The 12,296-nt window shown below is 56.2% G+C and overlaps 1 protein-coding gene across 1 annotated transcript; it reads left to right on the top strand.

Annotated features, from left to right (window-relative positions):
- Positions 1–4,350: 4,350 nt before the first annotated feature.
- Positions 4,351–12,041, top strand: EVX1 (even-skipped homeobox 1). The gene is made up of 3 exons (XM_025291262.3): positions 4,351–7,208; positions 8,788–9,035; positions 9,605–12,041. The coding sequence occupies exons 1-3, from the start codon at positions 6,782–6,784 to the stop codon at positions 10,148–10,150; spliced, it is 1,221 nt and encodes a 406-aa protein (XP_025147047.1). The 5' UTR covers positions 4,351–6,781; the 3' UTR covers positions 10,151–12,041.
- Positions 12,042–12,296: the final 255 nt, after the last annotated feature.

The following is a 12,296-nucleotide window of genomic DNA, read 5'->3' as shown; positions in this document are numbered from 1 at the left end:
ACTGGTTGGACTTCCTCGCGTGCCGGCGGTTCCCCACCCCTCACCCGGGAGACCGGCTCCTCTGTTCGCATTCCGGCGCCACCGCGTCTCCTGGCCTGGCGAACCCGAGAAAGCGGAGAGGAAGGGGCTGCGGCCTCCTCCTTGTCCCGGGAACGGGGAGAGACAGGCAGTCAGTGAGCATACAGAAACAGAGACTCACAGGGAGACCCACAACGGGAGAGAGCGTTTAGGGCATTTAAGGCTAGTTAAATCGTAGAAGACAGATCCCACTGGGTAGTGACGCCACCAAGATAGGGGTCCTCCGGCTGGACCACTCAGATGGGTGCCTCAGTAGGCGGGCTCCCTCTACCAGCACCAGGGTGAGGGGTGGGTATTTTCCACTGCGGGGAGAAGGGGAGCTGTCAGGCTCTTCTGCCTGTGGACCGTCCAGAAAGTTTGGAAATGGTTTGTGCCCAGTCAAAATTTATTAAAAACAAAACTGAAGGACTACTATCCCCTCCCTCCTCCTCCCTAGAAGGGAAAGCAACCCATAATGGACTCCATAATAACCGTCCAGTTCCTTTCCCTGTGGGTCACCCTTATCCCAAGGGAAAGTCAGCCCAAATGAAGTCCTGCCTTTAACAACAGAAGCATTAGATCCACTATTCTCTCCACCCAGATGTCACCTCCCAGGTCTGGTTTTGAATGGAGGCCTGTGCAGAGCCTGGAGGATGCGTGGGCAGGCTGAGCCAGTCCCTAAGGTTTTGGCCCTTGGGCCAGTCAATGCAGGAAGACAGTTTGACAGAGGTAGCTGCTATTTAAGGGAAAACATCTGGTAAAGCCATACCTCCTTATCAGAGGGATTAGGCAGTTGTGTCTGAAGTTTGGTGGCTCTATTTGGGTTGTAAAGGGCATGGGAAACTGAAGGCTAACCTCAGTGTCTCTGCGCATTTTTCTGGAGAGAGGATTGCCAGATACGTGGAGGCCATAATGCCCTAGATGTTAAAACTGGCTAGGTAAGCCTGATGAGTTTTGCTCCTTTTCAGATGGTTGCTCAGGGCCTCAGTGGATTGTGATGGTCAGAGAAACCAGACTTTGTCTCTCAGGGTCTCCAGAATCACCTGCTGCAATGACATTCTTATTTGGAATTCAGGCCCTGAAGACTCTTCCCACCTGCAGTTAGTCTCTCTTACCCCATACCACGAAGGGTGGCTCCAGTCTCTCTGTAGGTCATGCATAATCCCCACTCAGCCTCTGATTCCTTTCTTAAAAGAAGAAAGGAATTTCTTCTTTTTTCTTCTTTTCTTAAAAGAAGAAGTGGCCTTCTCTAGAACAAGTTTCCAAATGACTTTGGGCCATTTTATTCCTTACTTTTCTTCTTCATGCCTAAGATGAGTGGTTAGAGGTTAGTCGCCTACACCTCTGCCTGCTCCCACACCTCCCCTACCCCAACACACATTTTTCCTAGCCCCTGTGAATTCATCTTGGCAAAAGTCCACAAGTGGAGGTTTTGGAAGGAAAGGCTCAGAATATGATAGTCCCTAGCACTTTCTAATAGCTCAAGTTGTTGTGAGTGTGGTCCTGAAGTTAGAGGGATGGGAAATGAGTCATTTATATATAAGCCTCCTCTCTGTGCTTCAGAAAGTAGGAGTGATTCACAAGATCTTCCTTAGCTTTGTTGTGACAATGAAAAGAGCTAATACAGGTGAAATGCTACAACAGTGACTGCTTTTATCATGTGGGGTTTCTAGACTTCCACATGCAGTTTCTCTTTGCCCTCCTGGGAAATTATGGAGAAGCAGGGTGAGGACAGTTTAGATATGTGGGTCTTTGAGCCTCCTGATTATGAGGGCAGGAGGATAACCTCTCTGTGAGGCCTCTGAACCCAGCTTGACCCCACAAAAGGGTGGGAGGTTGTGGAGGCTGCCTTATGTGGAGGCTGTCAGATGTTAAGTTATCCCTGCTTGCCAGGGAGGGACAAGGACTCGGAAGGAGCGCTAGTCCAGGGCCCAGTGTTCAGCCAGGCCCTGGCCATGAGTCAAGACCACTGGTCACCCTATCTGTGTGGGAGAAAAGGCACTGCTGCTTGCTTTTAAAGGTTTAAGAGTCAAGGAGGAATGGGCATCAAAGCACTTTGTAATGAAAGCAAATTTCAGGACAGTAATGGTGAACTCCCCTGCCCCGCATACCATCTCTGCTAGGATAGGGGAGGGGGCCTTTGGGTGCTTGGGTGTTGGAGAACTGTGACCAAAACATGGGCCCTTCCAGCTGGTAGCCTCAAGAAGAAGCAAGCCTTGGGCTTGGGGAGGTCCTCCAGCTCCTGGATGGTTAGGTGGTGGGTATAGGTTGTAGGCTGTCCAGGGCTTGCTGCCACTGGGCTCAAGCCTATAGGAGCCAAAGGTTGACAGGTGTGGAAGCAAGAGTGACTGCGGGACTGCCTGGCTCCAAGAACATGAGGAGCAGGTGTCATGGGCCGGCGAAAACATCTGAAAACATCCAGTTTCCTGTCCTGGGTGCCTGGCCATTGGCTCCAAGAGTACAGAGAGAAGGGGGTGCTTGCTCAGAGTTCCGGAAGCCACAGGTTCTGCCTGCCTGAAGGAAAAACTGTTTTGTGGCAACCGCTGCTGGCTCACGACCACCAGCCCCCTCTGCAGGGCGGGCAATGGTGGGGGGAAGTGGGCAGGGCATGATCTGTCTCCTCATTCCCCAGAAAGGCCGACCCCTGGGCTTCTGAGATCCAGTTGACCTTGCTCCCTGAGGAGCACATCTTGCAGTGCCTCTGTGCTCTGGGTTTGGCAGCTGCCAGGGAGGAGATGGGGACCGACCACCAGAAGTCTCCTCACCCCCCACTATTACTGCGGTGGAGACCACCGCGTGGGGAAACTTTGATGGCCACAGCCCGCGCCTCGGCTTGGAAGGTGACTGAGGGCCCCAGATCACTGCCGCGGCAGCCCGGCGACGCTTACTGTTTAAAGGGAAGCTCCCTTTGCTCTGACATTTCACCAAAGTGAGAAGCAAAAAATTTTCTTGATTAAAATTCTGCCCACACTGAGGTAGCCAAATCACCTCCCGAACCCTACTCCTCTTCCCACGTCTCCGCGTCCCTTCCTTTCGTCCGGAACGCGTGCCTGCTGCCAGGAGACCCAGCATCCAGCTGGAGAAGGTACTCAGGGCCTCAGACTATCGCTCCGAGCGGGTCCGCTGGCCACTGAGGCGTTCCCTACCCCCTGCCTCAGCTCTCCGGAGCCGGGGTTTTCTCGGGAAGCGAAGAGGCTCCTGCGGATCGGCGCGTCTGGTGGCCCTGGCCCAGCTTCCGATTCCATTTAACACAACCCGCGCATCTTATCTTCGCGTCGCCTCCCCGGGGTTCCCACCCACCCCCTGCCCAGCCCAGCCCAGCCCAGCCAGGCGGAAGCGGGGCCGCGAGCTTTTGAAGTCCGGAGAATTTCAATCCCAGAGGAGCCGGCTGGACCTAAACCCCCGCCCCAGCGGGGGAGGGGACAGCAGGCCCGCAGACAGGAGGGGGTTGTCCCTCCCGCCGCCAGAGGTGAGAAGCGGTGGGGGCCCGGGCCGGACCCCACTAGGCTGCTATCACCCCCTCTCTTTTATGGGGTCGCCCAGGCCTCGGCGACGCGCGGGTTTTACTCCCTCTGTGAATTTACCTTTCTTCTGCCGCATAGGGACTAACCTCCATGATACAGTGATAACCACGCTATTAAAGTGCCTCCCCCTAAACCAAAAACAAACACTCCCTCCCAACACCCCCCCAGAAAACCCCAACTAGAAACAGTGCTCTTATCGAGCCTCCTGTTTTCTTCTTCTTCCTGTTAAAAATGAGACCTCTCTTCATCTGATATTAATGAAAAGATGCTTTTGGAAGAAGTGATATTTGGTTTAAAAAGGAAAAAAATTTTTTCTCCTGCCATCGAGGTACGTTAGGCGTCTAAAGACGGGGAAATTGAGACATTTTGAAAGAGTGGAGGCAGGAGTCAGGACAGGGATGAAGGCGTCCCTGAAGCTTCAGATCCAAAGCCCAGAAGAGGCAGCCCCCTCTGGGAGAGGCTGAGCCCGGGGCTGGGGAAGTCCGGCTCAGATGGGCCGGGCCCAGGAAAGAGACGCAAGTGGCACCTCTTGATCTCTCAATCCTACTCCTCTTTCATCTCACACGGAAAACCCGGAGGAAAAGAGGATCAAACACAGAGCACTCCCATTGAATGCAAAGCTGGGGGCGGGGTGGGCAGCCAGGGGTCCCTCTGAGGACCCGGCCTCGCCGAGGTGAGCGCAGCAGGGGGGGCTGCTGTGAGTTGGCCGAAGGCTGCGGAGCATAGAGGAAGGGGAGGGGGAAAGCGCCCCAGGCCCAGGGCTGGAAGGGCCCAGAAGGTGAAGGATAGTGGCAGATATAAATGCAGACGCTGGTGGCTCTACTTTGACAGGAAGGAAGGAGCAAGCCAGGTGTTCTCTCAGGCTCTGCCTACCAGCTAGAGAGGACAGGGCACCACGGAATCCTAGGATAACTCTCCGCCAGGGCAAAAGGCTCTGGACTCTGACCCGGATCACTCCTCTCACCTCTGAAATACTCTCCAGGACTTTGGGGCCGGCAGTGCTCAGCACCTGGTGACTCTGGGAGTCCCGGGGATTGGAAATGTTTATGAGAACCTTCCCTTCCAGTTCCCTCTGCACACCCGACCCCAGGGGGAGGTCAGTGAACTGTTCTTATCAAGTGGGAGGGGGGCATGTGGAAGGCAGAACTTGAGAAGGGAACTTGTCTTTCCTCGTTTCCTTCATCACCTCTGGAAGCCCACAGATAGGAAGATTGAGGCAGGGGGGAAGAGGGAGAAGAGTTGAGAAAAAGAAAAAGGAGGAGGAGAGAAAAAAGATAAAGTTAAAAATACTGAGTGATAGAGGGACTTTTCTTTCGAATTTCAGAAGTTGGGGCTTTGTCTTGGAATGTACAGAAGGAGGAGGGGCAAAGCAGCCTTTTGCAGCCATCAGCTTAGCGCTAGAAGCTCCTAGAAAGGGGCAGAGAAAGTCTAGTGGGAGCGGTTGCAGAGCAAAGAAGGGGCCTGCCTTCTAGCCTCAGCAAAATGAGAGACCCAGCCTGCCTACCTAGCCCCAACACACTCAAAACTGGCAAGGGGTCAGTTTCCTAATGGGTTCCACCTCCCCTGGAAGCAGACCTGAGAGGGAGCCTGTGGCTATTCCCAAAGACATTCGGCACTACTCACACACCCCCAGCCCTGCCCTGGAGGTCCCCCTCTGTCTTCGACAACTGATGAGAACTCCAGTCACTTGTACTTTCATGGCATTTTCGATGCCTTCTCTCTTCGATCCCAATGCCACCCACTTTTGGAGCAGGGGACCAAAACCCTGGGGCAGGGCACTAGGGAGAGCCCCATTAGACAACCCTCTATGAACCCCAATGCCGCGTGCTGGTCTTTCTCGACCCCTGCCCCAAATCTCCGGGTAAGAACAGCACCTTCTCCCAGCTAGGAGCCTTTGCCGCTGCCGCTGTGGGGAGCACATTTGCCAGAGCTTCTTAACTCCCAAAAACCTGTTTCCGGGTAATTCGTTGACTCTGAACGAATACATTAAAATACGGGCAAGAAAAGAAACAAGGCCACCCTTAGAACCTCTTCCCCACTCTACATACCTGAAGTGCAGGCGAGGCCCCAGCAAATGGGAGATTTCTTCCTTGAATAGCCATCTGGAGGTCAAGCCCGGCTGTGGAAAGCTTAAGGTCACCTAGATGGGGAGAGGGGCAATGGGAGGGAAAAAAAAAAAAAAAAAAGCGAACATTTGGAGTCAGCAGCCAAAGCCGTCTTAAAGAAAAATATAAAGACATTTATCTCTTGCCCCTTGGGGAAGAAAAATCGCCAAGTTCTCTTTTGGTTCCTAGGAGGAAGGAAACAGCTGGGGGTAGGGGCTGGGAGGAGGTGGGAGGAAAGGAGATCTCAGGCTCAAGCTGTCCAGACAACTTGCGGGGGAGGGAATACGCTTTTCGATAGCTTGTTAATGAAAAAAAAAAAAAGAAAGAAAGAAAGACAGACTTAGGAGACGCGGCGCGGTTAGCTCACCAGGGACAGACAGTTGTAATAATAAGAGAAGCTAGGCTTGTCAATCGGCCTTCACACTTTTAAAATGCAGTTATGGATTCTCTCATCAGTGTTAGAACAAGGCACCAAGTTAAGAAAACAAAAGCCCAAACAATAAAAAAAAATTAAATATATCAAAAGCGTATTCAATTACCGAGTCCCGCAACCCCTGCGGAACTCGCCGCGTTAAGCTCCCTTTTCTTCCTGCGGAATTCCATTTGCATCCCCTGTGCCTGGGTGTCTCCCTCTCTCAGTGTGTGTGTCTCTCTGTTTTCACACTCTCCTCCCCATTCGAGCGAGGCCCACACCTGGCGCATCACTGCCGAGCCATTAGCTGCGGGTCTCCTTTCATCTTCGCTGTGGCAGACGTTTCTATTTATCCACTTGCGCTCACCGAGTGGCGTCACCAGCGGTACTGTAATGACGACTGCAGCAGGAGGATGACAGCTTAGAAAGAAGAGGGCAATGGGGCTTCCTCCCAGAGGCGGTGCGGCACAGAGGAGCGCTCGCATCACAAGGTGACCCCAGCTCCCCACCGCCACCGCCGCCGTCACCGTCGACACCGCGTTCCGGCCGCTCCGCGCCCGCCCAGTCGCCTGGCCCCTTTCTCCCTCCCTCAGCCAAGATCTGTCGGACCGCTGGGGACCCAGGGAGCCGGGGGGCTAGGAGCTCACTTGGGGCTTTCCCCCTCCCCCCTCCGAGAGTCCGGGATGGAGAGCCGAAAGGACATGGTTATGTTTTTGGATGGGGGTCAGCTTGGCACTCTGGTTGGCAAGAGGGTCTCCAATTTGTCCGAAGCCGTGGGCAGCCCGCTGCCCGAGCCGCCCGAGAAGATGGTGCCCCGTGGTTGCCTGAGCCCGCGGGCCGGTCCTCCGGCCGCCCGGGAGCGCGGCGGGGGAGGCCTGGAGGAGGAGCCGGTGGACGGACTAGCAGGCAGCGCTGCGGGGCCGGGCGCCGAGTCGCGGGCAGCCGGGGCCGCGGTACTCGGCCCCGGACCTCCGGCTGCCTCCGCCGACAGTCTCTCTGGCCAGGGGCAACCCAGCAGCTCAGACACCGAGTCGGATTTCTATGAAGAAATCGAGGTGAGCTGCACCCCGGACTGCGCCACGGGGAACGCCGAATACCAGCACAGCAAAGGTAGCCACCGCGCCCCTTCTCTCCCCCGGCCTCCCACCGCGCCCACCTTCCACTTCAGCTCTAGAGGAGAGGAAGACACTCCTTTACCCCAGGGCGGGGTGGCTGGGGGAACCCACCTGAACAACTCATCCCCCGCTCTCCGCGCCCTGGCGGGGGTCTCTTTCTCCGCTCTGGCATTGGCGGGACTGAGGGTGACAGCTGTGCTTTGGGGGAAGGAGGGAGACGCAAGCCCTGGGCTTGAGGGGGATTCAGAGTGCACCCCAACCCCCCAGAGCTTTGTGGCACTGCTTCAGCTGCGAGGGCAAGACACTATCTCCCGGCGTGGGCGAGATCAAACGAGGGTCCAGGCAGTTTGTGGCTAGCAGGGTGTAGGGCGCATCCAGGCGCGGAAGCGGAGTCCATAAAGGACCGTAAAATCGCGACCGACTAGGGCCGACCGGCTGCTGCGGCCCTCCGACCAGTTTGCACGTCGGTCAGAGGTCCAAATTACCTTGTCACTTCCCGGGCTCGGTGGCGCCAGGTCGGAAATGGTCCCAATGGTCTAATTGCCTTTGGTCTCCGGTTGCATTTGAAAAGGCAGTGCTCTGGCCCTCCCCCCATTCACCTTTCCTTCCTAGTCCCACTCCTCCACCCAAAGGAAAAGAGCGGCAGGGGGCAGGAGCCCCACCCTTCCCTGGGTTTCAGCTCAAATTGGGGGGTGGGGGGGTGAGTTGTGTGTCACTGCTGTAACTGGAGAACCCCTCCCTGACCAGGGGCTAGGTGAATGATCAGGAAGGGAGTCTCCCTGAGAGGGGTGGAAAGCTAGGAGGAAGAGCCCACCAGCAGATACTCCTCCACAAAGCTGTGCCGGTGGGTGAGAAGACCCTGGTGTGGAAGAAAACCCACCCCCTGGCCTTGGCAGCCAACGCCTTGCTGAGAACCCACATCCACCCATTGCCATCTAATCCACTCAATCCAGACTAACCACAACATACCCTCAGAGTAACCCATACTCCATTCATATATAGTCAGGCAATAGGACACTCATACACACACTCCTGGGCCATTCACACAGCACACGCAGCCTAGTGTACATTCCCACACCTGCACCAGCCATCTGGCACACAAAGCACGGAAACTCAGTCCCTGCCCAACATCCAACAAAACAGGACCCAAGTTTACAACACTCCAGCACAAAGGGGGCATCTCAACTCACTTGACTGTCAGATATGCGTATCCTTGCTCACTCCTGTCAACCGTGGGCAGAAAGTTCAGAGTGGCTGCATCTGTCCTGTGCCCCAAGGCAGGTGGCCAGGGCGCCTGGGGCTTTTGTACCCAGCAGGCCTAACACAGCAGCCCGGCCAGGCCTAATGGCTGCTATGTGCTCATCTGAATGGTGAGCCTCTGTCCTCCATTCCTGGGTTCTCAAAGTCCTTGCCACCCTAGCAGAGGTAGAGTCTGGGGCTACTGGAAAGAGGGGGGATGTCCCTTTCCATCACCCTCCTCCACACACATCAACCAAGACCTACAGCCCCACATCAACAGTGTCTGTATCTGTTGTGTGTTCTGTGTGTGCCTATACTCTGGGCTCCCTGAACAGGGCCTGGCTCTGAAGCACTGGCCAGCAGTCCCAATGGCAGCAGCGAGACCCCCAAAAGCAATGGCAGCGGTGGCTCCCAGGGCAGCCTGGCCTGCAGTGCTAGTGACCAGATGCGACGGTACCGTACTGCCTTCACCCGGGAGCAGATTGCACGACTGGAGAAGGAATTCTACAGGGAGAACTATGTATCCAGGCCTCGGAGATGTGAGCTGGCAGCTGCCCTAAACCTGCCCGAAACCACAATCAAGGTATGAGCCACAGGGAGGAGGGGGGGATGCACCCCGTCAGGAGGAAGTAAATACCACCTTCTTAAATCATGAACCAGGAAGTAGGGCCTGGAGTCTCTTGACAGGGCAGCTAGGCCAGGAGTGTCTAAGCCTGGTGCAGGAGCCAGGTGCATGCAGATTTGCCCCTAGGGGAGACTCTCTTTCGTGGCCAAATAAACAGCGGGGATGAAGTGCCTGGGCAGGTGACAAGGAAGTGCTTCCAGGGAGAGCCTCAGGAATGGGACGTATTTTGAGGGGATCGCTGCCTGCTGCCTCAGACCGGTGGAGTTCTTAGTTGCCCCACTACTTTCCTACCCACACTGCGTTTGGGCGTCCTGGCAGCGAGGGCTGAGGGGAGGAGGGAGAGAGCCTGTCTGGGAGGGATTACAGATCCAAGGGGGTGGTGGTGGGATCTGCCCGCGCCCAGAGGAGCTCCTCTTCGGCTCTTCCTTATGCTACCCTCACCGTCGCCCGCGGTGGGACGGGACTTGTGGGTTCTGCGCACCGGGCCGGGCGCCGCCGAACCCGCTCCTCTCCTCCCCGCCCGCCAGGTGTGGTTCCAGAACAGGCGCATGAAGGACAAGCGGCAGCGGTTAGCCATGACGTGGCCGCACCCGGCCGACCCCGCCTTCTACACGTACATGATGAGCCACGCGGCGGCCGCGGGCGGCCTGCCCTACCCTTTCCCGTCGCACCTGCCCTTGCCCTACTACTCGCCCGTGGGTCTGGGCGCCGCGTCCGCCGCATCCGCCGCCGCCTCGCCTTTCAGCGGCCCGCTGCGCCCGCTCGACACCTTCCGTGTGCTCTCGCAGCCCTACCCACGGCCCGAACTGCTGTGCGCCTTCCGCCACCCGCCGCTCTACCCGGGCCCGGCGCACGGACTGGGCACCGCGGCCGGCGGCCCCTGCTCCTGCCTCGCCTGCCACGGCGGCCCGGCCAACGGGCTGGCGCCCCGCGCCGCTGCCGCCGCCGCCTCGGACTTCACCTGTGCCTCCACCTCCCGCTCGGACTCCTTCCTCTCCTTCGCGCCCTCGGTGCTCAGCAAGGCCTCCTCCGTGGCGCTGGACCAGAGGGAGGAGGTGCCCCTCACCAGATAAGGGGCCGCCCGCGGGCAGCCGGCTCCAGGACGCCCGTGGGGACCCCTCGGGGACTCAGACAGCATCCCTCCCCGCCCCAGGGGCACCGAGGGGAAAGAAGAGGGCCGCCGAGGACCAGCGGGACTTGGTTTCGAGCATCGAGCGTCGAAATGCCTGGGAAGGGGTCCTGGCTGGCGCGTCTGGGGAGCAGGAGTGGGGTTGGGGAGGCTGAGCCTGAAAGACCTTCCTCTGGGTCGGCCCCTCTTTGCCATTCTTCACCCGACCCACTGCCCTGACCTGGGCTTGAGGCCGTGGCTCCAAAGCTTAACAAACTTAGCAGTAACAGCAACCAGTATCAAGCCCCTTAGCCCCCAACCCCCAACCCTTTTCTCACCCGGACCCCTCCCCCTTGCAAAGGCCAAGCCCATGCGATGGAAAGGGAAATTGCTGTCTCTCTGAACAAAATGCTGTGTATGCAGAGCAGGTAGAGATTAATCTTTGCCAGCTTTTCCAAGGCATGGCAAGGGGCTTGTGGATGACAGTGCACCAGCCATCTAGGGGAGAGAGGGAGATGATTTACTACCCTCCCAAAGAAGCAGGGGGCTCTCTGGCCCCCCTGGAGCCTCAGTTACAGGATATTTTCTGATTCTGGCATCTACCAGCACCTGATCTCTTTCCTCTCTCCTGGCTTCTCCTCCACTGTAACTTCATTTCCACCCTCACTTTTTGTGTACTGTGGGCAGGGAAGCTGCAGATACCCTTGGGTCCCCTGGCAACTTCTCCCAAGCCTCTTCTCCTTGGGCCCAGCACACACCCTGATTAGCAAGTGATGTGTGTGAGGAGGGTTTTTGAATGTTGAATGTATAATAATGATTACCATGCCTCTGGCTGGCCATGGAGCCCAGAGCGGAGCTGTTAACAAGGCGCCCAGGGAAGAGCTTAGGGAGCAGGAACCTCATCTCCCTCCTTCCATATCTGGTGGCAAATTAGAGGCTATTTCCAGCCTTTTCCTTTCATTCACTAGGAGCTTTCTGGCCCTTCTCTTTGCATTTGGCATTTCACACCCATCTGCCTCCCAAGCTGCCATGGGGCTTGACTTTCAGAATACTAGCAGGAGCCTTCTGCTGCTTCTGGGGACTTTGTCTCTCCCCTCCTCCAAGGCTTGTTTGGGAACCACTCCCAAACTCTCACATCTGTAGTCATTCTTGCAGCCAGTTTTTGAGGGATAGGAGAACTTATACCCCCACAAAGGCAAGTTTCACCCTGACTGGGAGGGAGTGGTTCTTCCTGTAGGGACTGAGTTTGATTTGGTTTTCCTTTGAAGCCCAAAGAATTTGCTGTTACAATTTGTTGACCATATTGCAATAAAGCTGGATATGATTCTCACTTTAGCATTTTAAATTTTTTGGTAGCAGGCAGTTTGTTAACTCCTTTTGAATTATTAGTTCAACTATAGCCTTGGGTAGGGGAGGAGTCAAAAGAGGGACACAGTCTCCCAAGCCTCCATTTGGCATTGGCAGTCTCCAAATGGACATTTCACAGAGGTGGAGAAGGAGGAGCTGCTGTGAGGTGCATATTTCCTTAATTTTGTGCACACTAGGAGACTTGGCTCAACTGGTCCAGCAGAGCGCTGAGCCCATCGGGAACTCACCCTCATGAGTCCTCTCCATCTGCTCCAACGCTTTGAGGAAAGGAGATTCTGGACTCCGGTCTCTGTAATCCTATCTCTACCCCAACCCAAGGTGGAGACAAATGGGGTGGTGGGAGTGGAGGTGGAGCACTGCAGAGAGCTGGGTTTGTTGGTCAAGCTGAGTCTGCATCTTATGGTGAAGGGAAAGGAGGGAGGACTTCTGAGTTGGGAAGAGAGGGTTTGAATCCTTTTCAAACCGGAAGTTATCTCCAAGGATGGAATTCTGGGCTGGTCAGGGCAAAAGGACAGGCAATCCTGAATGGCCACCTCATTGTCGTTCTCTGTCCCTTTAGGAGAGCCACTGTGGCTGCCTCTGAAGTCGTGCTCAAGCAGGAGCGAGATGGGTGTCCTCAGCAGGCTCGGGACTGTATGGGTTCAAGGGTCCTCTGCCCCTGTACCCATGGGTCTCCTTAATCAGCCTTCATCCCTCTTGGGGCTTTAAAGCAAACCCTCTCCAACACAGTACTCCCTACCCTC

This window comes from Bubalus bubalis, chromosome 8 (assembly GCF_019923935.1).
Source record: "Bubalus bubalis isolate 160015118507 breed Murrah chromosome 8, NDDB_SH_1, whole genome shotgun sequence".
Classification (NCBI taxonomy): Eukaryota; Metazoa; Chordata; class Mammalia; order Artiodactyla; family Bovidae; genus Bubalus; species Bubalus bubalis.
This window is presented reverse-complemented; position numbering and strand designations above follow the sequence as displayed.